Source organism: Nansenia antarctica (assembly GCF_963989245.1).
Source record: "Nansenia antarctica genome assembly, chromosome: 3".
Classification (NCBI taxonomy): Eukaryota; Metazoa; Chordata; class Actinopteri; order Argentiniformes; family Microstomatidae; genus Nansenia; species Nansenia antarctica.
Genome location: NC_137688.1, coordinates 49,540,024 through 49,562,610, shown reverse-complemented (window position 1 = coordinate 49,562,610; position 22,587 = coordinate 49,540,024). Strand labels below are relative to the sequence as shown.

Here is a 22,587-nt window from a genome sequence, read left to right as displayed (position 1 = left end):
TTCTTCATTATTTCCAAGTCATCTTAAGACCCAAAAAAAAAAGAAAAAAAAAAAAGAAGAAAAAAAAAGAGTCAAACTCTCATGCAGTACCACATAACGACACATGGGGTCGCTTGACACAACGGCAGGCGGGGAACATAGGACCCTTTTTCGGAATCGGGGAACATAGAACCCTTTTTCGGAAGCGGGGAACATAGAACCCTTTTTCGGAAGTGGGGAACCGGGGAACATAGAACCCGGGGAACATAGGACCCGGGGAACATAGGACCCGGGGAACATAGGCATGCTCCCTACAACTGCGACCAGATGCAACCGTGTCTCTACGAAACCTGTCTAATCAACTGATACAAATTAAGTCAGTCAAATTGTTTTGCCATTTTCATTACAGTTTATTGACGGTGAAATAAACAATTCGTAACCATAAAGCCATTGCATGATAGAATTTTAATAATTCACGGAGCCATACCAACATTGCGGCTGCTCTCTAAATTATACACAGCTGTGTAGGTTGGCCCAAATCTATAAGTCCCATCATCTCTAGTTATACCACTCATTAAATGATCTCATTACATTCTTGAATCTTATTACATGTTCTAAAATCACACTGCACCAACAATAATGGGCAAACCAAAATAATGATGAGGTCTGATTATTAAAATAACAGCTATGGAAGTATAAACCACGCATAGTACTGGTCAGAATCTTCACAGCTTAGAAATAATCATGTAGGGGGAATGTTGAGCTTCTACACACTGGCAGACAGTTTTTCAAATAGACAGGCTGTGTAGATTATCAGATATTCACCAGAAGAAGAGCTTAATGTCTCAAGAATCACATCAATATGATAGAAATCACATCATCTACACAGCCTAACTGTTCTAAACACATCTGGAATGCATCCATTGTTGTTGTACCCATATGTTCATATTGTTCTTGAGGACATATCTTCGCATACCATCAAGAGGGAATGATTGAAAAAGAAAAGTAAAATACTGAGAATTAAATCTAACACATAATTATTCCAAAAATAAATCTAATATTTTGAGGGTAATACTTCAAAACACAAACCCAAGATTATACATCCCCTTATCAACATATTCATCACCAGGCAAATCAAACCATTAAAATGCAGTGGACTGCCATGAAAGATCAGTAAACATGGCCATTTAGAAATGGTCTCCCAGCCAGATAAAATCAGTTTCTTCTTACAATTATAGATTCTGCAAATACGTGCTCAAAATACAAATCTCATTGTAAAATATACAGAATGTAACTGCAAGGATATGTTTATGGTACACATTTCACCCTTTCAAGTGCACAATGTATAAGTCAAACATACACAGGGATAATGGTAGCACAGGAGACAAGCATGAGTTGGTCATGGATTGCACCTCTATAAATAATTACCACTGTCTAGGTAGAATTTGTGTTACCACCAAATTATGTTATAGCTAAGCTAACCTTTCAACTTAATTCTATAATATTTTTCTTGATCAAAATAAACAATAGCAATACAGTACAATCTCTTCATCTCTTGTGTAATTAAGATGCAAAATTGCCTTGCCTTGCCTTGCCTTGCCTTGCCTTATGAAAAATACCAGAATATTTGTCGAGTGGTCAAAACGGCACATGCAAAGAGCACAGCCTAACTTACTTGGAATGTGAAATCAAGAGTTGGAAAGCAGACACAAAAAGGCATTGCAACATAACGGTGTACGTAATCTAACAAAGTAAGTCTGAAACCACCCTGAAAACCAGTGCAAGACTTTAAGTCAAATGCATGATAGTAGTATTATTTCAATCATCCCCTTTTTTCATTGAGGGGCAAGCTTGTAAGGCAGAGGTTTATGTGTGGATGAAGATTCTGTATCTGAAACACAACACTTCAAAATGCTGTGAGAGGTAAACTGGAATAGACTAAGAAGACATTGTGACAGTTCAAAAATGCCCACCAGAGGATAGATCAATGGGAGAGAGACTACAATCGTGGACCTCATTGGTCCTGATCAAATGGAAACCTTATTTTCTCACACCACCACTCCAGGGGAGGCTGGTGGAGGTAGAAATCAGAGGACAGGCTCCTCATTCCATTCCATGCATTACAATAAGCCAATCCTCCACTAGCCTCCACTGCACCACTCACATCACATACAGTACTATGTGCAACTCATTTCATGTTCACTCAAAGTGCAAAAATAAGATGGTAGGATAAGTAAGAAGCCCTTACCTAAATAGAATCATAATAAATACTATGCATGATTAAGTTCTTAGGAAGACATACTATTTCCCACCCCCATCTTCTCCTGGATTAACTAATATGTTAAATCTTATATATCTTTTATCACAGTTAGCAATTTAGTAAGGCTTGTTACATTCAAGAGGACAACCAAAACATCAGCCAATCATATACTATCAGAACCATGTGTCACAAATTAATTCTATTATGCACATGTGCCATTCCTTTTCCCTGCGGATTCCATAAGTTGAAGTGACATAATTGCATTACAATAACAGTAAACCGAGAGAAGGAACCCTTCAGTAAGGTACAAGCTGTATGGCTGCAGGGTCATCTCTTGTATCTATTTTCGCTCATGGAAATTGTACAATTCTGCTGTAATTCACTAAAGTGCCATCAAAGGTTTGTCTGTAACCTCTGTGATAAACCGTATGCCTTTAGTTGGCCAAACAACTGCCAAGGTTGACCACACACGCACACCAACCCTCCCCACCTCAATCCAAAACAAATGAAAAAGCTATTAGAAACTCTGTACACATCAGTAACTAAGGAATCTGGAAAAGAAAAGGTAGGTAAGTAAGGGAGGAGTGTGGGTCTGGCAAGAGACGGTTGAGAGCAGTAAATAAGGAGAGTGGGTCTTGTACAGGAGACTGTTGCGAGAGCAGACTTGTGTTTTACTGGATAATCAAACAGGAGCTCTGTAATAGAAAGCCTCATAGAAACTCTAGCGGTAGAGTGTGGAGAGCAGGTCAGTACAGAGTCCAAGCCTGGAGCAGCTGGGAAGAAGAGGAAGAACAGGAGGAGGAGGAGGAGGAGGAGGATGAAGATGGTGAGGTATACAAGTCTGCTGGCCCCAACTGCTTTCCACACACACACATTCAGTCCATCTTCTCCTTCTGAACCAGCTTGGGGGCGTCCACAAAGTCTCGCCCGTTGAAGATGATGACGGCAGCGGTGATGGCGCTCGCCACTCCCCAAAAGAGCACGTACGCCAGGGTCTCAGTCCACGTGTCACCTGAGAGAGGGAGGGGGGGGGGGATGACACACACACACACACACACACACACACACACACACACACTCGTCAGAGACAAATAGCTAGGACACAGGCCTGTTGATAGGGTAAGAGCTAATGACCTCTTCCTTCACAAAGTGGGATACCAGAAGGTGGAAGACGTCTCTTACCAGCCATGAGGAGACAGATGATGCACATGGAGAACGCTACCACCATGACGATGGGAAGCTGCGAGAAAAAGACAGATAAAAACATGAATCTCTTATAATAATAATAATAATAATAATAATAATAATAATAATAGTAATAAGAGGTGGGTTTTGAGGGCCTGTTTAAATGTTGGCAGAGTGTTGGCCTGTCTGATGTGGTTGGGGAGGGCGTTCCAGAGGGACGGGACTGCGGGTGAAAAGGCCCCATCACCCCAGGTCCAGAGCTTGGTCCTGGTGGTCTTGAGGGTGGGAGATTTGAGATTGAGATTTTGAGATTTTCCTCTTGGTGGAAAATCTCTTTTTATTGGGTACAATGGAGGGTCGTGTGTTTACAATTTGATCATACCATTTTAATAAACCGCCTTAGATACTGTGTAGGGATTACAGACACTGCCTTAAAATGGTTCTCCTCATACCTCTCAGGCAGACAGTTCTCTGTTGGTCTAGGGAAGTGCGTCAGTTCCTCAGCCCAAGTGGAACTACGTTTCATGTAAGCTGAGATGAGCGTTGGCTAATTTACAAAAGAGTTGCTAGTTGATATGTGATCGAGAGGTAAATGTTCCGTTTTATGAAGATAAGAAGTGGGTACTGTAGCGGATGATAGCCACCACTGCAAGCCTGTGAGCAGCAGAGCACTTCTTTTATGGATGATAAACGGGAGCTCATAAATATTTCTCTGCACAATTACCATTCATAGTTTTTAAATCACAGGACGTAATGTACAGTCCAAATACAATTAATGATGCGTCTCTGTCATCTCAGACATCCAACAGCCAACCTTCCGTGCGCTCTCGCAATAAACGTGTTCAGGGGCTTGATTTACACAGACTCTGCTCACTCAAGGGAAATATTTATATATACCAGTGTTATGGTTCGGTAGGAAGCAAACTGCTGATTAAAATGTTGCTGAATACTATGTAGAATTGCATTAAATGTGTTTACAGAAGGCCACATTTTGCTGGGAGAAAAACTCCCAGACCTTCTGATTATTAATTTAGCGCCATCTGAAACGTCGCCACTGAATAGTAATGATGGAAGGCTCCCTTAAAGGAGATGGCAAAATTCAGCATCAATTGGAGAGGGAGGGCCTGACCAGTAGATCAGAGAATGCATCATAACATGTCCTCTCAACCCCAAAACATCCTCACCACCCTAAAAGGCCCTCTCAACCCCAAAACATCCTCAACACCCTAAAAGGCCCTCTCCACCCTAAAAGGCCCTCTCCACCCTTAAATGTCCTCCAGCTCTATTCTCCATAATACAGTGCTATTGAGAGCAGAGGGGACTGACCGTAAGGAACTTCCAGTCTTTCTGGCCACGTAGGGGAGTAGGGCCATCTGGTTCATCCACAGCATAGTTACCAAGGAACAGGTCAATGGAGTCCTAGAGATGAGGAACAAACACAATCATACCAACAAACATGTATCATGTGACAAGTCTCTCTAAAACATATCCATATATACAACAGGGTTCCCACACCTTCTGAAACATCAAATTCAAGCACTTTCAAGCACCTTTCAAGGACTTTCAGGGACTTTCAAGACTCAAATCCCTCAAAGGACCCAACACGGCATAGTTTGAGACAGAACTAGTTAAGTTAGAACTAGAGCTAAGTAAAACATTTTTTAATATATATATTTTTTTTTAGAGAGAGAGAGAGAGAGAGAGAGAGAGAGAGAGAGAGAGAGAGAGAGAGAGAGAGAGAGAGATGAATTCAAGCACTTTCAATGACCCATGTCTATTTTCAAAAATGTTTAAGACCTTGATTTCTCTTTGTGGGAACCATGATACACTCACCAAATACTATAACACTTTTATACACCTTCCATGGACCCAACCTGCCTTGCGTGTCAATAGTCCAAGCTGGTGGACGTGGTATAATGCTGTGCGGAATGTTTACGTGGCACACTTTGGGCCCGTCAATACCAAATCAATCATCGCTTGAATGTCGCAGTCTATTTGAGTATTGTTGCTGACCATGTGCATTCCTAATAAAGCGCTCAGTGAGTGTATATATACACTACTACACTTTCTTTGTGAAAATGTACCAAGACAATTTTGGAGTATTAATTAATGCATTGACCTCAAATCTATCATGAAATTCTACTTTCATTAGTAGAAGTATTTAAACATACTTGTCTGAAGCCATCTGAGAAGTTGTTTTTGTAGTAGCGGACCATGGAGTTCCAGCCGTCCATCACCAAGCCCCACTGGGTCCTCTTCCCTGTCCTGAGGGAGAGGAGGTGATTACATTAACTGTCAGTTTATATCAAATATGAGGCCGAGTGATCCAGACAGCAATCCGACAGTCGTCAAGCAGATCATACCATCAATTCCACATCAATGACATCCATTTGAGATTCACCTCACTGACCAACCTCATCCCCATCGACGTGCTGTAAGTCTGACAAAGCTCTGAAGCTACATCAGAGACTAGACTAGACTTGACTTTAGTGGGATACACGCATCCGTGACGCATCCTCTACTGTACCTTGTGAAGTCGGTCTTCAGGGCTCCCGTACCTGCGTACTGCTTGGCGCAGGCGTTAGCGTTGTCGGCCCAAGCTGGCAGGAGAGAAAACCAGTGTCAGAGAGCAGTGTCGGAGAGGGGGAGCACGGAGAGCATCTTCACATGACATTCAAAATGGCTGTGGGTGTCATGGAGGAGGAAGAGCAGTTACCGTTCTTGTAGATCTTCTCGAAATCGGCCTGCTCCTCAATCCTCTGGCCGACGTGTAGGACCCCCATCCTCTGTGATTAATCACCAAATAAACACAGTTTGTGAGTCATTTGCTAGGGTAGAAGGAAATAGGGTTAAGAAAACTAGGGGGCAGCTGCTACCAGGAGTCGGTTGCACCAGGGTTTCCGTTAACCGGCAATTACCGGTCTTTGTCCGGTAAAATTTGTTGAAGTCCGACAAATTGAAAACTCGTCGGACATAAATGTCCGGTGAAAATAATTCCCTCTAAGCACAATTTGAATACAATTCGCTAAAGTTCACATTCTGATTCCTTCTATTTTAAAAAATCCCCGTATTCTCCAGTGTGCCTGTAACCGAATTAAAACTGCGGACCGAAGTCGCCTTGGGGAGGGCAAGGTCACACATCTGCCATGTCTCCGCCGCCGACTGTCACTTCCACGATTTTTTCACACGCTGTCACACGTCACACGCTGCCGGTATCCAATCGTAAATCATCCAATCCCCGTTCTCTACAGACGACGCGAAATGATAAGGTGTCTCTCACCGAGTGCTGAGAGCGGGATGATTCAAACAAACCAGGAAGTGGATTATTCCGTCCGTTCGTGTTTGTGCCGCAGGTCGCGTCTGCTGTCTGCGTCTCGGTAAATGTTTTAGCCTACTCGGACCGCGAAGAGCTGGATGAAACGTAATGATTCCTTTGGATACAATGCCCCGTAAGGATACAGTTGGATACAAGGCCGTTGGGAATGTCATACGCTTGCACCGGAGCTGGGGAGAGAGCAGGAGCTGCTCATCTAAAGCAGCGCGGGTAACCCGACACCACTAAGCCTATCGGAGTTTGTGAACTGGACACTCCCAAGTTAACGCTGGTTGCATATTTGAGTTGATTTTTTGAGAGTTCTTTGTTTATTCGTGACAATACAGTGCACCTGAATTGCAACACATGTCCTTTGTGTACTAATTTTCGTCTGTTGTGCAAAATGCTATAATATTACAATAACCTATTCACATGTGTATAACAAAAAAGGGTTCATGTTTTGATGCATGTAGCGCTTGTAAAGGTTTAACTTGACTAAAGACTGACTAAAACAACCCCACACTAACTAAAATTGTCAGGCCTCGCCCTGACTGGCACCCCGGACAACCAAGTCAACGAGGAAAACCGTTACAACACGGCTAATGCGCATTGCAAGTTGCGGAGATATATGGTTATAGAAATGACGTTGTTTTATTGATTAAAAAAGGGTAAAACTGGAAAGAGAAAATAGAAAACTCACATTAATCCCAAACAATTTAACAAACTTCAGTTAACGTAATGTGGAGTCCGTTCATTGATCGATGCGCCCGTTCAGCGCTGGACATAATGGCATAGCGCGCATGCGAATCATGTTATATTATTATATATTATATAGCTCGCATCTAATCGTATCGGATGAGAAATAGACATTAAATGGCATATATAGGCCGCTACACAACAGTAATCACCGCGACAAACAGCTATATTAGATTTGGGGGAAAAAAAGATGATTTTTTTTAATAATTTTTTTTAATTATATTTTAATATGGTGACCGGAATGTATCACGTTTGTCCGGTAAATCGAAATCTTCCCGGACATGATGTCCGGCGGCAATTTTCTCTAACGGAAACCCTGGGTTGCACCACTTCTTGCTAAGTACAAACTAACCCTAGTTATAGCGTAAGTATTTACTAAATCAAGATTTAGTCACTACTAAACTTGAATGGGTTGCACCAAGCACACTAGTTATGACGTAGAGCTTAGTAACTACTAATATATAATATAAATATTTATACATACCCTAGGGTGGTGTAACTTCGCTAGCAACATTACGTTGCTAAGATACCTTACTTTATCTCCGCTGAGGTAACGACGGTAAGCTCTACTCGTGTTGCTAGCGAAGTTTCCCACAGAAGTGGGGAAAAAACGTCAGATCAGATATATAAACGGGTTATTTTGATAAACTGGACACATTTTGTGAATATATATGGTTACTTTCTCGCCTGAAAACATATTAAAACGTCATAAAATGACATATTAACACTTGTAGAGCCAAATTACAGCTTTTAGCCAATGGCGGCCAAAATTGAGGATTTAAAAACGGAGGGTTTTGCTTTGCTCGCTGATTGGCTATAATGTTCTTCTTCTATGTTTTATGTGACAATGGGCCCTATTAAGCACTTCATAAGTCTTAAGCAATAAGACGAGGCGGTAGATCTAAACTTAAGACGTGGAGGCGTGGTCAAGGCCACTTTGCTATTATGCGTGCGGTAGTGGGCGCCTAAAACCCGGCGCTAAGCAAAGAAATTAGTCATGGGTGTGTTTTGGGCGTCTTCTCAATCAACCCAATCAGCGTGCCAGGTGCCATTCCCTTTAAGAACCGGCTGCGTTGAGTCATTAGCGCTATGCTATTATGGAAGTCCTAAGAAGGAGGTCAGCGCGCTTCTCTGCAGAAGAAAGTAACACGCTCGTGCATGAGGTCAAGGCTCGTCAGTTCGCAATCTTATCTCGAGCTTACTCGTTTTCTGTGCAAGGGAACCTTATACTCAAATTCGTTAAAGGAAAGAACAGGTCAGCTGGTTTAAGTTCAACTGCAGACAGGGAGACGGAAGGGAGACAGTCACCTGGCAACATGGAACAACCTTGTGTGATATAGTATTAAGAATAAACACAGCACAGCGCCCCCGGGGTGCCGGAATAACAGGTGCTGGGCTCGAGGAGCCAGTCAGCTAGTCTGCCTGGCGGCCTCTTCTGGGACTGCCGGCCACGGGGTCGTGCGGCGGATCCTTCGCAATAGGCAGGGGATAATTGGATGCTAGGTTGGGTTCAATTGGCTACCAAATTGGGTGAAAAAGGGATAAAATCATTAAAAAAAATAAAAAATAAAAAAAATAAAAAAAAGAATAAACACAGCAATCATTATTTTCTGAATAAACACGGCAATACCTCCGCTTGTGAGTTGAGAAGTATTACAGAGGGGTCGCTGGAAGACTGCAGGAATGACAGATGTTGATGTCATTATATTACGCACGGCATGCTCGTACTGTATGTGCACAGTATGCGGAGGCAACATACTGTACAGCGCTGGCCTCTCCCTTCTGAAATAAAGCATTTATACTGTGACCGTAATTGACGTCTTGCCGTGGAGCCACGTGCGTGTTCATGTGTGCCCACATGCATGCGCAAACCGCGGAGGCGCGCTCGTGTTTCAAAACGTGCATGAAGTCTAAACTTAAGAACTTTTCAAACCACTTCTTAGCGCTAGGAGCAAAGTCAGATCGCATAATAGCAGCGGCACCTAGTGCACTTCATTAACATATGAACACTCCCACAATGAGTAATATATGCACGGGAGTATTACGTCTTATGTGTGGGCGCCTATCGACACCTGCATAATAGCAGTAGCGCGTATGAAGCGCATAATAAGGGTGGCGGTAGGTCTTAACCTGGCGGTGCGTCTTAATTAAGACTTAAGATGGCAAGTTAAGAAGTGCATAATAGGGCCCAATGTCTTTTTAGTAACAACTTGCGCATTACTAAGTATTTACTAGCTATGACCGTGCCATTTCTCGTACCCGTGCCAAACAAGAAGTTCTTGTTCGGGATGGGTACCAGAAATGGCACGGGTACTTTTTTGCCAGGCTGCGTGTGACGTGTGACGCTGCACACTGTTGATTGGTCAATGGAAATCGTCATCCCATGTTCATAGATTTCTTCGCTAACCGCCATCTTTAAATACCACAACAGATTTCGCTCTAGGAAAATGTCACTACTGTTTCTGTAATAGCTTATTAATAAAGATTCGAAAAATTATGCTGACCATCGTATTATCTTAGTTTAATGTCATTTCAATGCATCATAGAACTTTTATTTACAAGAAGCATAACAAAAAAATTCGCTATTATGGCGATGTGCTGTGCCTATGGTGTTCCTCAGTCCAGCGGCAGTCAAATGCCGGTAGATTCGCGTCTTTCATGAACTAGCGTAATTCATGAACTATATGCCCAATCTAAAAAATTCAAACAGTTTCTGAAAGCAGAGAAGTTGCACTTTTTGAACAGTTGAACTTTTTTAGGCTTATTACGGTAGTTCACCAACAAAAAAAGCACAGTGCTCAACATGTCAGGAGAAATAAAAATAGAATTGTGTCGGCATTTCCCTGGTTGCGAGATCTAAACTAGTCTACTAGAACTGAAAGCGGCAAGTTACAGGCACTTAACATTACATGTTGTAAGGCTGATCTGTGCACGATAGTGCTGCATTTTGACAATATTCTTATCGCATTTCCCCCTGCTGATCTGTATAGCGGGGGGAATCTTAAGACACTGTTATGACGCGTAACTCCGCCTACTATCTCCTACTCCTCCTACTCGTTCCTGGTCTCTTGTGTATAGTGGAAAACGTCGCGTATCCAGAACTGTTCAAAAGCGTGCCGAAGCGAGCCGTGCTGACCCGGGCTGGCCCTGTAGTGGAAAAGCACCATTACCGTATTTTCCGGACTATAAGTCGCGGTTTTTTTCATACTTTGGCTGGTCCTGCGACTTATAGTCAGGTGCGACTTATATATCAATAATTCATAATCTCTGACTGACATGAACTGACATACGGTAATCTCTGACTGACATGAACCAAGGAGTAAACATTACCGTCTACAACCACGAGAGGGCGCTCTAGGTGTGTGACAACGAGTAGGCCTACCACTGAAAAAGACAGCTGATGACACAAACAAAATGGAGTCAAAAAGAAAATCCTATTCTGCAGATTACAAACTGCAACTTGTAAAATATGCAGCCGAAAACAGTAATCGAGCAACAGAAAGAAAGTTTGGAGTGAGTGAGAAACTTGTGAGGGACTGGCGAAAAGCAGAGGTTACTCTCACTGCCATGAAGAAAACGAAGAAAGCGAATCGCGGGCTGAAAGCTAGATGGCCAGAGATGGAGGAACGAGTCCACAGATGGGTGCTTGAACAACGTGCTGCCGGGAGAGGCTTGTCAACAGTGCAGTTACGTCTCCACGCCCTGGCAGTGGCCAAGGAGATTAATATCAATGACTTTGCTTGTTGGACTCGCTGGCTTGTTATGTCCGTTTTCGCCTATTCAGCCTCCCAGGTAGGCCTATGTTCTTTATTAATGTGTTCATCTTTATTCATTAATGTGTTACGTTAACATACCGGACACCTATTGAGCCTGTTGTTCTGTGTGCTATAATATGTACGGTGGTTGAATAACTGTTGTGTTACGTTAACATACCGGACACCTATTGAGCCTGTTGTTCTGTGTGCTATAATATGTACGGTGGTTGAATAACTGTTGTGTTACGTTAACATACCGGACACCTATTGAGCCTGTTGTTCTGTGTGCTATAATATGTACGGTGGTTGAATAACTGTTGTGTTACGGTACGTTAACATACCGGACACATTACATTTTTGGGCATTTAGCATAGGCCTTATTCCATAGCGACTTTACAACCAATTTAGCCTATTCAGCCTCCCAGGTATGTTCTTTATTAATGTGTTAATATTGTTATTTATTCTTTATTTTAATTTTTTTATTCATCACATACCGGACACCGGTATTCAGCGGCATTCAGCCTGAGCCTGTTGTTCTGTGTGCTATTGTGTAATTGAATAACTGAATGTTTTTGAGAAATACATTTCTACGGTAAATAAATGCGACTTATAGTCCAGTGCGACTTATATGTGGTTGTTTCCTCTTCATGACCCATTTTTTGACTGCTGCGACTTATACTCGGGTGCGCCTTATAGTCCGGAAAATACGGTAGTAATGACTTACGCCAAATTGGTGCAACCCAGGTCAGGTCATTTGTTTTTAGTTAGTTTAGCTCTCCTTTCCAACTGTCAATAAGATCAATCAAGCGTATGTGACAGCAGCTGGTGGGAAACCGGGAACAAGTCGCCAACCAATCAAAATGTGATTGGTTTCTTATTCAGAAAAATGCCTGATGCCGACTTGTTCCCGGGTTGCACCAGCTCGTGTCACATTGATGTGAAACAACGTAGTCCATCCGAGTGTGTTTTAATAAGGAGTAGAGGGATCCTTCCACAGACCTGTAGCTGGGACTGTAGGGAGCGGCGGGCCAGGAGGCTCTGTATGACGTTGGTCCGGTCCAGGCAGTCCATGCAGTTACTGCGGAACATGCCTTTCTGCTGCGCCACCACCTTCCCCTCCGTGTCCACCATGAAGTAGCTGCAGACAGAACACAAGGTCGTGAGACAAGGTTGGGTTGAACATGGCTGAACAGGCCAAACCAGAGACAATGGCTGCATTGTAGAGTAGTCATTGACTGTTTGCCCCCTGTGGATGTGGATCAGAGAGATGTTGCCAGAGATAGCATGCATGGGGGGGTAGAATATCATGTCTGTTTCATCTTTGTTCATCTGACTACCCTTTTACTAGAGACTGGACTTTCACAGTGTTTTGCTTTGTGTGCTTGCATTCAAGTATGGTTATCATCCATAAGCTGTCCAAATGGAATACCTGTAGTCGTCTTGCGTCTCAGACACGGTGTCCACTAAGATCTGGAGACGGTCCCATCTCATCCGGCTGCACTCCTTGTGGAAGTCAAACGCTACATACCTGAAGACATCAGTAACAGTGTTGATGTGTAAGTGACACAATGACAGGTTTCAATCTTACAGATAAGGGGCAGAGGGGTGAATGTGTACAAGGGAGGGTCGCCCCTTACTTGATCATGCCGTTCTCCATGCCGGTCACCATCTTGGCAAAGGCCTGTTCCAGAGGCTTCTCTGACCCCTTCTGGTTCACCTGAAAGTGAAAAACACATCATAGTGTAGAAGACAATCTCCTCTCTATCTCTCTTTCTCATCCTTCCCTTACAATAGTGAGATTTTTCAGACACTATGAGGCTTGGAAAAAGATATGGGGGTTTACCAGGTTCAGAATAGTCTGCTTCCCATAGATGAGGACCTGGGAGTCAAAATGTCTCTGAAAGCCGTCCATCTAAAACAGTTTGAGAAGAATCAGTTGGAAGATCCATCGGTTGTTTTTTGCCAGACCACTTCAATTGGGTTATCAACAACATGCAATGATAAAGAGACATGGACAGCAGATTGTGAAAGGCCTTACGTGATTGGTGGTTTTGCTGATCTGTGGCTTGGGCTTATATTTGAGGTTGGGCCTCTGAGACCAGAAAAAGGGCATGGAGCCTCGTGTCTGTGAAGGGAAAAGGATACAAAGGGTTATCAGTTATAAAACTGCACCGACTGAGGGAATCAGAATCTTCACTTTTGCATTTTTGGCATTTAGCAGACGCCTTATTCCAAAGCGACTTACAATCAATACATTTGACTAAGCCAGTGAATCATCAATCCACCAGCCGTAGCAGGAAGAGTAATCTAGCTCAGGCCCGGGGCCATTGGCAGTCTCAGTGACCACCCTAGGGTATGTATAAATATTTATATTATATATTAGTAGTTACTAAGCTCTACGTCAGTGAAGGATTTTTTTAAATTTTTTATTTAATATATAGACACTGGAAGACAGAGAAACAGTACAAGGGGGGCAGTAGTCATAGGGGACACAGTAAAGGGGAAAAGCGGGAGAATCTTTGGCACTGCAAGCGTACGTAGATCGATAATTCAAAACTTGCCTGCACAAACGAAGCCCGTCCTCCGTTGTACAGAACAATCTGCTCCGTCTCCACAAAGTTCGCAGCGTGGCCTTCTGAATCAATGCCTGACGAAACGCAACAAAAGCAGAAACGTCCGTCAGCATGTCCACGAAGGCCGTTACAACACACCCAGAGCTCCGACACAAACCACCAACTCGTCGATCTACATTTTTTTTACATTTACATTTTTGGCATTTAGCAGACGCCTTATTCCAAAGCGACTTACAATCAATACATTTGACTAAGCAAGTGAATCATCAATCCACCAGTCGTAGCAGGAAGAGTAATCTAGCTCAGGCCCGGGACCACTGGCAGTCTCCGTGATCTGTATTGACGTGTAAATGCTCTGCTGCAGACAGTCACAGTGGGTCTTGCTCACCTCTGACATAGTACCTCACCCCGGCCCGGAAGCAGCTCCTCCTGGAGATCAGGATCCACTCAAAGATTTTTCCGTTAATGCGGCACGGCTTCATCACAATGACTGTGTCAGGACCGTGTTAAGGACTTCACAGAACACACTCGTCACTGTAGAGACTAGAGAGCATCAACCCATAGGACATACAAGGTTCTACATTTACATTACATTTTTTGGCATTTAGCAGACGCCTTTATCCAAAGCAACTTACAACAAATAAATATATAGGGGTAGGACATGATAAGCTTAGGCTTCATTCTACTCCCTTTCGAACAGTGATACCTGTACTTTTCGTTATTAGTTATTAATTTTTTAATTTTTAAATCATGTTCGAAATAAAGATTCATTCATTCATTTATATATTGGGCCCGTCAGGAGAACAAGGGCATTACGTCTGCCAGTGGGAGCACAGCAGGACCATGACAAGGATACATCCATGGACAACGGGGAGTGCAAACTTGTGGAGCTGTGAGGAAGTAAACAGCCTCTTTAAAGCATGTTACAGTACACATTATAGTAAGAAACAACATGCCAGTGCAGTAGACATCTAGTCAAACAGATGTTGTTTTCTTTTGCTGGTAATGCCGTGTTGTTTAATTTAGGAATAATGCTCACCTCTGGCTGTGCAACAAATTCTCTCAAGAGGTTCCCATTCCACACAAACCGCTGATCAGCCTAAAAACAGGAGTATCAATCAGTTACTCAATCAATCAATCAATCAATCAATCAATCAATCAATCAGTGCTTCAATCTACCAACCAACCATTCGTCTAACCTATCCATCATCTACTTCTGTAAATCATCTTCACTCCACCAGTCTGTTCCATTCCAAAGCCATGTGTTTATCACCACCAAACCAGTGAGACTGGTTTTGAGTGGACGAGAAAGTGAACAACTTCTGTCCATTCTGTTCACAGTGGCATCAAACAGGTAGAAACCCATGACGCCAGTGTGAGAGTGAGTGAGTGTGTGTGTGTGTGTGTGTGTGTGTGTGTGTGTGTGTGTGTGTGTGTGTGTGTGTGTGTGTGTGTGTGTGTGTGTGTGTGTGTGTGTGTGTGTGTGTGTGTGTGTGAGTGAGTGAGTGAGTGAGTGAGTGAGTGAGTGAGTGAGTGAGTGAGTGAGTGAGTGTGTGCACTGTGCACGCGTGGTGCCCACACTAGGTGAGGCGTGTGGTTTACATGAATGGCAGGAGACCAAACACCAGTACTGCTAATCTGACACTACTCCAATATAGATGAGGGGATATCATCTAATGGAGCTAGCTCAGCCTCTTTTGAGATGGCTAGGTACAGTAGACCAGTCCAGAGTTTCTTAGAGAGGTGTAGAGACCTGCTCTGACCTTCCACCTTTCCCTCTCCCCTCCTCTCCTCTCTCACCCTCTCCAGCAGGCTCATCTCCTGGAAGTCGGGGCTGGTGTTGGACAGCCTCTGCAGTGTGTGGGTCAGGTCATAGTCGGTGCAGAAGTAGAAGCCGTCTGTGGTCAGCACATTGTTGATCATGGACAGGAAGGTCTTGTTGTCTTGCGACTGGCGGAGGAGGAAATAGGTTTTAGCTGGCACAAGCAAAATGGGTAAAATCATGACGGCGCATTGTGGAGTCACAGTGTGGGACGTGCGTGTGTTGAGAGGTTGTAAAACAGAGGGAGACACATCTGATACATCATAGATTTGGTGAGGCTGCATTCTCATTTTATGTACCCAAATTGTGGAATGCCCTGCTAGTTTACATTAGGGATGCAACTTCAGTAAATATTTTCAAGTCATGACTAAAACCCCATCGTTTTAATATTGCCTTTAAATGACTAAATAATTAATAATAAATATGATCTTAATATTATTTCTGTTGTTTTGATTGTATTATTATTATGTTAGGACCCTCTCGATAACGAGATGATGCATCTCAAGGGGTTATCCTAATAAAAGACATTTACACAAATAATTAAATTATGATTATATAATGATTGGAGCACTTTGAGCTGCAACGTTTGCAGGAAAAGCGCTATACAAATAAAAGTTATTATTATTAGTATTATTAGTATTATTATTATCTAGATACTGAACCTTGTTGAAAAGGTACAAGGCTCAAGTAGGCATGAACCGATGAATACGACAAAAAGAAAGCTAAACAACTGTGTTTTAAATGACTGACTCATTTCCATTTTTGTCTGAAACCTGGTATTTTAAACCTCCGCAAAATCACCCTCCTCTCCATGTGTCAGACTGACTCTAATCTGACAATTATCTGTCATGAAGAGGCCCTGGTTGTGGCTACCGTTAGTGACTGTCCTAATGACCTCATCTTGTATTACAATACCCTTCAGTGTGAGAGGGCCTCCTCGTTCTCACCCTTGTCTACGTCACCCCCATTCCGTTCACTCTCATGAGGAAGAAAACAAGCAAAGCTTCGCAGTTGAGTGGGAGAACACATTGCTTTCTCATGTCTTATTATTAAGCTAGCAACCAATACCAGGCTTTGCGGCCTCTCCACATCTCAGTGAGGCTAATAGGATCTGGATGCTAAGCCAGTTAGCTCTGGGAGCCAGGGAGAGAGAGAGAGGGCTTGACATGACTCCACACCTCCCCACCCCTCTTCAACGTCTTCTACGGCTGCTGCAGATGCTGTTTTTTCCCCTGAATCCATCCTGTCCTGTCAGCATTTTATTTTTCCTGTTTGTTGCCAATGCAGACGTGGCGGTCTATCCTCCTCATCCTTCTCTCTCTCTCTCTCTCTCTCTCTCTCTCTCTCTCTCTCTCTCTCTCTCTCTCTCTCTCTCTCTCTCTCTCTCTCTCTCTCTCTCTCTCTCTCTCTCTCTCTCTCTCTCTCTCTCTCTCTCTCTCTCTCTCTCTCTCTCTCTGCTCTTCGGTAAGGGGCTCTGCGTGCAGGACTGCTAGCTAAAGACATGAAATCCTTACAGCTTATAGCTACTGTATGTGTGTTGATATACTTAGCTTCTAGAATCTTCTAGAATATTTTCAAAAGGTGAAAACGAAGACGTGCCAACTGAATTCGAAATATTAAACAAAAAAAGTATGCTGGTGAGATTGCAGACTGCTGCTCTATGGTGTGTCTCCTTCAACTCCCCAGAGGCAGTTACAGTGACTCACAAGCCAAGGCTGGTCTTTCACTTAGTGCTACAGGAATAGCAGCCATGATTAATAATGTACATGGCCTGCTTAGCTGAAATAAGATAGCATTGTGGTCTTTACAGTAGCTCAAATCTACAGTATTGTCACTGCTCATCGCTGTGGCCGCTGAGACTTCTGAGTAGTATTAATACAATGCAAAGTCATGTCCATGAAGTATTCACAAGGGGCTTGATTCATAGAGAATGCAGAATGGGTTCAGGACAGTCTGTTGGAATGTGGATAGTGTAATAGAGAATGTTTGTCACCTGAGTCTCTGTGAGGTGAAGCACGGTCTTTTTGTAGGAGATCACGTCGAAATCGACGGCCTTCCACACAGCATGGCCAAGCAGGCTGCCGACGTTCCTCTTCTTGGTAATAACAACCAGGTACATTCCTGTGAGGTGAGAAACCGTGATTGACAGATGGCCGTGTCCTTTTCATATGCAGCCACAGGGACACGTTGGTTCTACAGTCAGAGCCAAGATGGCGCCCGCTGCTGAGCAGTGTCAGATCGTGTACTGTACCTGCCACCAGACGAACGGTGCCCATGATGCCACAGATGGGCCTGGTGACTGCTGATGGAGGGACATCTTTCTTCCCTGCAGAAATAAGGAACAATATTCCATAATTGCAACTCCATAAAACACATATTAGGCTACTACAATAGATGTCCATGAGTACAGTCTTCTTCTTACAGGCCTTCATTAAGTGCAGGTCATTAGGCATATGTCAGGACCCTTTGTAGTTCTGGTCTTTAAAGGCTCATCAAGTATTCAGAACTTCTGTGTTTCAAGAACTCCTTTAGGTATATAACCTCCCTGCCCCAGTAATAAGGCAGGCACTCCATCATAGACCATTAAAGCGATGTTATACAACAGAGAGATCCGGTCCATGTCTCTATTGGTCAGTTTGCGTTCCAGCCATGCTGATATACATGATATACGCACGGCTAAATGGAATGTTGATTGTTGACACATCTTTTCATATTACTCAGCGTTTGTATATATTACCCTTATCGAAGTTACATTATTACCGTTGCTTAACAACCGATAAACAACAGTTTATTAACAAATATCCCAACCATCCCACCAAACCAATAAACCACCGATAAACAACTGTTTATTAACAAATATCCCAACCATCCCACCAAACCAAACAAACCATCCCACCCTGCCTGAAAACCTCAACTATCATCCCAGTCCCGAAGAAAAGCACGGTGAGCTGCCTAAACGACTACCGCCCGGTGGCACTCACACCAATCATCATGAAGTGCTTCGAGAAACTAGTCCGGGCCCACATAGTCACACGCCTCCCGCCCAACCTGGATCCATACCAGTTCGCCTACAGAGCCCCCAGGTCCACAGAGGACGCCATCGCGACGACTCTCCACTCCACTCTATCCCACCTGGAGAGGGGAAACAGCTACGCGAGACTGCTCTTTGTGAACTTCAGCTCTGCCTTCAACACCATCCTTCCAGACAGGCTAGTGACCAAACTACTAGACCTGGGACTATCACACTCTATATGTGCATGGATCAAGGACTTCCTGTCTGACCGCCCCCAGAGGGTGCGGGTGGGCTCCCACACCTCCACAGCCCTCAGACTCAGCACTGGGTCCCCCCAGGGCTGCGTGCTAAGCCCCATCCTCTACAACCTCTACACCTACGACTTCACCCCCGTCCACCCCAGCAACTCCATCGTAAAGTTTGCAGACGACACCATCGTGGTGGGCTGCATCTCGGGGGGGGACGAGGCGGCGTACAGGGATGAGGTAGAGCAGCTGAGCAAGCTGTGCAAGGTTAACAACCTGCTGCTGAACCAGGTCCAGCCCCTGCTCGTTGATGGAGGGAGCGTGGAGAGAGTCTCAACCCTCCGATTCCTGGGGGTGCACATACAGGATGACCTGTCCTGGAAGATCAACACAGCAGCCATCATCAAGAAGGCACAACAGCGGCTCTACTTCCTGAGAGTCCTCAGGAAAGACCACATCGGACAGGAGATGCTGGTGACCTTCTACCGCTGCGCAGTGGAGAGCATCCTCACCTACTGCATCTGCATCTGGTTCTCCAGCTGCACAGCCGCAGAGAGGAATGCGCTACAGAGAGTCGTGAGATCGGCCCAGAAGATCACCGGCGCCCCCCTCCCCTCTCTGGAAGAGCTGTACAACACACGCTGCCTCAGGAAGGCCTCCAAGATCTCCAGAGACCCATCCCACCCTGGGTACGAACACTTTGCTCGGCTGCCCTCGAACAGGCGGTTCAGGACCATGTTCGCAAGGACAAACAGACTGAAGCTCAGCTTCTACCCCAGGGCCATTCAGGCCCTGAACACAGCAAAGACCTAGGTTCTAGGCCCTGGACAATCTAGACAAATTGATGGCAGCTACTAGATTGAAATCAAGTGTAATACTGAAACACAACTGTGTACATTTCAAACCTGCAAACTGCGACACTTTAAATGAATGTGCAATAACACTATGTGCAATATGACAACCCTAGGGTACATAAGGTTCAGAGAATAGGAAATGTTAGAATAGGTATAGCATAGCATAGAGTACAGCACAGTGTTTTATTTGTATAGTATAGTATAGTGGGTAGTGTACATAGCCTTTATTTATGTAAACCAGCTCTTTTCCCTTCTTGTTTTTAGTTGTGTTTTTTTTTTCCTAGCACCAGGGCAGCCCCCTCTCCCAAATGTCGTTGTTTGGTACCTGTACTATATCAATGACAATAAAGACCATTCATTCATTCATTCATTCAAATACACTTACAATAAAACATAGTTCCATTAAAATACATTAATTAAAAGTTTGTCTAAGTGTGGTAAAAAAAAGCATTAAAAAAGCATTATGGAACTCGAAGCCGTGGTGTATCGTGGATATCGCACAGCTAGGGGGTGTAACAGCACCTAACCACACCGCTAGCTGTGCCGATATCCACGATATACCACGGCTTCTCATTCCATAACGCTTAAAGTAAGAGCCAGAGGTCAGTTCTATCTAAATTGCAATGGAACATTCTAAGAAGAACATTCTAAGAACTGTCAAGAATTGAAGCGACCCCAACTCAGTGTGTAATGGCAGTGTCTCTTAGTTTCCTTCCATAGAGGGGTGACATTACATTACAAACATTTTGGGCATTTAGCAGACGCCTTTATTCAAAGCGACTCACAACAAATACATTTGTCTAAGTCAGTGAATCATCTATCCATCAGTCATCATAAGAAAAATAAATCTATGCCAGGACCAGGGGCCATTGGCAGTCATAATGCTAGAAGAAGGAAGATTTCGTTTTTAAATTAATTTATTTACAGTGGAGAAACTGTACAGGGGGTTAGTGGGGTTGAAGAGGTCTTTAAGAGGGACAGTTAAGAGGTAGCCTAAGTGGGTAAGATATCAAACCCAGACCACAGAACACTACCCTGCCCACATTAAGTTGCCCCTACACCTGTGTGTTCATATGTTGCCTTGTAAAGGCTTAGTATGGAGTTGAGCAGTCAGTGTTGGCCCCAAGCCCCCATTCCACAAATGACACAAACCTCCCGCTCCATTGTCATGCAGTTACCTTTGCTAGCGTAATGTAGGCTACTTGTCACTCCAGTAATTCCACTGTTATAGGGGTCTTACCTGTGAGGGTCATCTCTGTGGATACCCTATCGATGGCCAGGACAGCATCAGCGCCATCATCACAGGCCTCGATGTAGAACTTCTCGGCGGTAGTGTGCCTGGGGAGTGTCAATCAGATGCAATGTACTGTTGTGCACAAAGGCTGTCTGCCATCTATCATGCAGCACATGACAGACATGTGATAATGATCTTGATGTTTATGAAAAGGTAGAAACACTATGATTAACATTGAGCTATAGCAGTTTACCAAAAAATTTGGCCCAGCATCAACATCTAATCTGCAGGAACAGTGGTAACATTCCTTCAGCAAGACAGTGAAAGAGATCTGCAGCACTTCCAACAACTAGGAGCAGCACACAAACTCATCAAAGGCCAGACAAGTTGAGAGAGCATTTAAAACTGAAACAGCAAAAGCTGCTGAGCAATGCACTGTATTGTGTATCGCAGGTGTGGCTCTAGTAGCTACACGTTCCTGCAGTATGACGCTCGACTTGGTTACAAGCTCACTCCAAGAGCTGGAAAATCCTGCACCAGAAAAAAAAGCGGCCTCATCGGCCACACAACGCAGCAGCTTCAAGAGAGGTGAAGTAGCGACAACACAAAGGGTCCATTGTTTGGGGATTAATGTCACAACATTGTCCTGTCACAGCAGGAAAGCCAAGCCAGGGTCAACCTGATAGGTCTACTGGCATAGCTTTTGACAACCCCATGTAGAAGACCAGGCCTTGGTATGATCATTCAAAGACCTATAATATTTGAAAGTAGCAAAGAAAAGTACTGGGTCTTATTCCTATTTGCTGGTAGAGCTTTTGATGTGCTCTCTGCTTTCTCAGGTGTATGATCAAGAGCGCCATTATTACTGTACTGTATTATTATTATCTTCACTCTCACTTCCTTAGTGAGGACAAGCACGCCAGCAAGCTTACTGCCATCAACTGTGTTTAACTGAAACTACAATGACAACTCAGTCAGGAATTCAATATTCCTCCACCCCAATGTTGCTCAATGGTTACACGTTTAGCTCGACCTGCGCGTCACACCTACCCTCATACAGACAGCATTACATTTTGGTTGTACAGAGAAAAGTTAAAGCCTGTCATATGCTTATTCTTATGACGGACTTTTTATGTTCATAGCTAGTTGTAAGAACATAACACACGTGTCTGGCATGACAGGTCATTCAAAAACAATGTGACAAAGTGGTTTGACAAGCTGACACACTAGCCAGGTATGGGTTGTTGCATCGGGATCAGTCAGACCTAGCAGGGCTAGCTAGCAAACTCAGTCTGACGACCTTTGACAGGCATAACAAGATTATTACATGTGTTCGCAATACATTTCTGTTGCCAAAAACATCTACGTGTTTTTAGTTTACCGACGATTATCTTGCCAATTCATTAATAGTGAAAAACTATACTTACAAATTGAACCTCTCGTAGGCAGTCGCCATCTTCACTTCTTGCAGCTGACCTCAGTGACGTGAGAATCATCCAACTGTGGAGGAGACAGAGGGTGTGGTTTGTAACCGTGTTTTGGGTCAACTACGCCACCTAGTGGCCATACGTTAAGCTTGACAATCCGTTTTTACTGTC

At 43.8% G+C, this 22,587-nt stretch overlaps 1 protein-coding gene across 1 annotated transcript; it reads right to left on the bottom strand.

Annotated features, from left to right (window-relative positions):
• Nucleotides 1-431: 431 nt before the first annotated feature.
• On the bottom strand, nt 432-22,448 carry sacm1la (SAC1 like phosphatidylinositide phosphatase a). The gene is made up of 20 exons (XM_080525055.1): nt 22,417-22,448; nt 20,996-21,093; nt 17,895-17,969; nt 17,637-17,764; nt 15,622-15,771; nt 14,861-14,920; nt 14,678-14,711; nt 14,210-14,311; nt 13,810-13,895; nt 13,287-13,373; nt 13,092-13,160; nt 12,886-12,965; nt 12,678-12,776; nt 12,248-12,386; nt 6,141-6,210; nt 5,952-6,024; nt 5,596-5,689; nt 4,751-4,843; nt 3,422-3,479; nt 432-3,251 (listed from the first exon to the last, which is right to left on the bottom strand). The coding sequence occupies exons 1-20, from the start codon at nt 22,443-22,445 to the stop codon at nt 3,115-3,117; spliced, it is 1,761 nt and encodes a 586-aa protein (XP_080381181.1). The 5' UTR covers nt 22,446-22,448; the 3' UTR covers nt 432-3,114.
• Between the last annotated feature and the right edge of the window lie 139 nt (nt 22,449-22,587).

Coding starts and splice junctions, on each gene's coding strand:
- sacm1la (XM_080525055.1), bottom strand. CDS start 22,445: ATGGCGACTGCCTACGAGAGGTTCAATTT. Junction 13,374..13,809: donor GACGGGCTTCGTTTGTGCAG/GCAAGTTTTGAA, acceptor TTCCCTTCACAG/ACACGAGGCTCCATGCCCTT. Junction 13,161..13,286: donor TCAGCAAAACCACCAATCAC/GTAAGGCCTTTC, acceptor AAACTGTTTTAG/ATGGACGGCTTTCAGAGACA.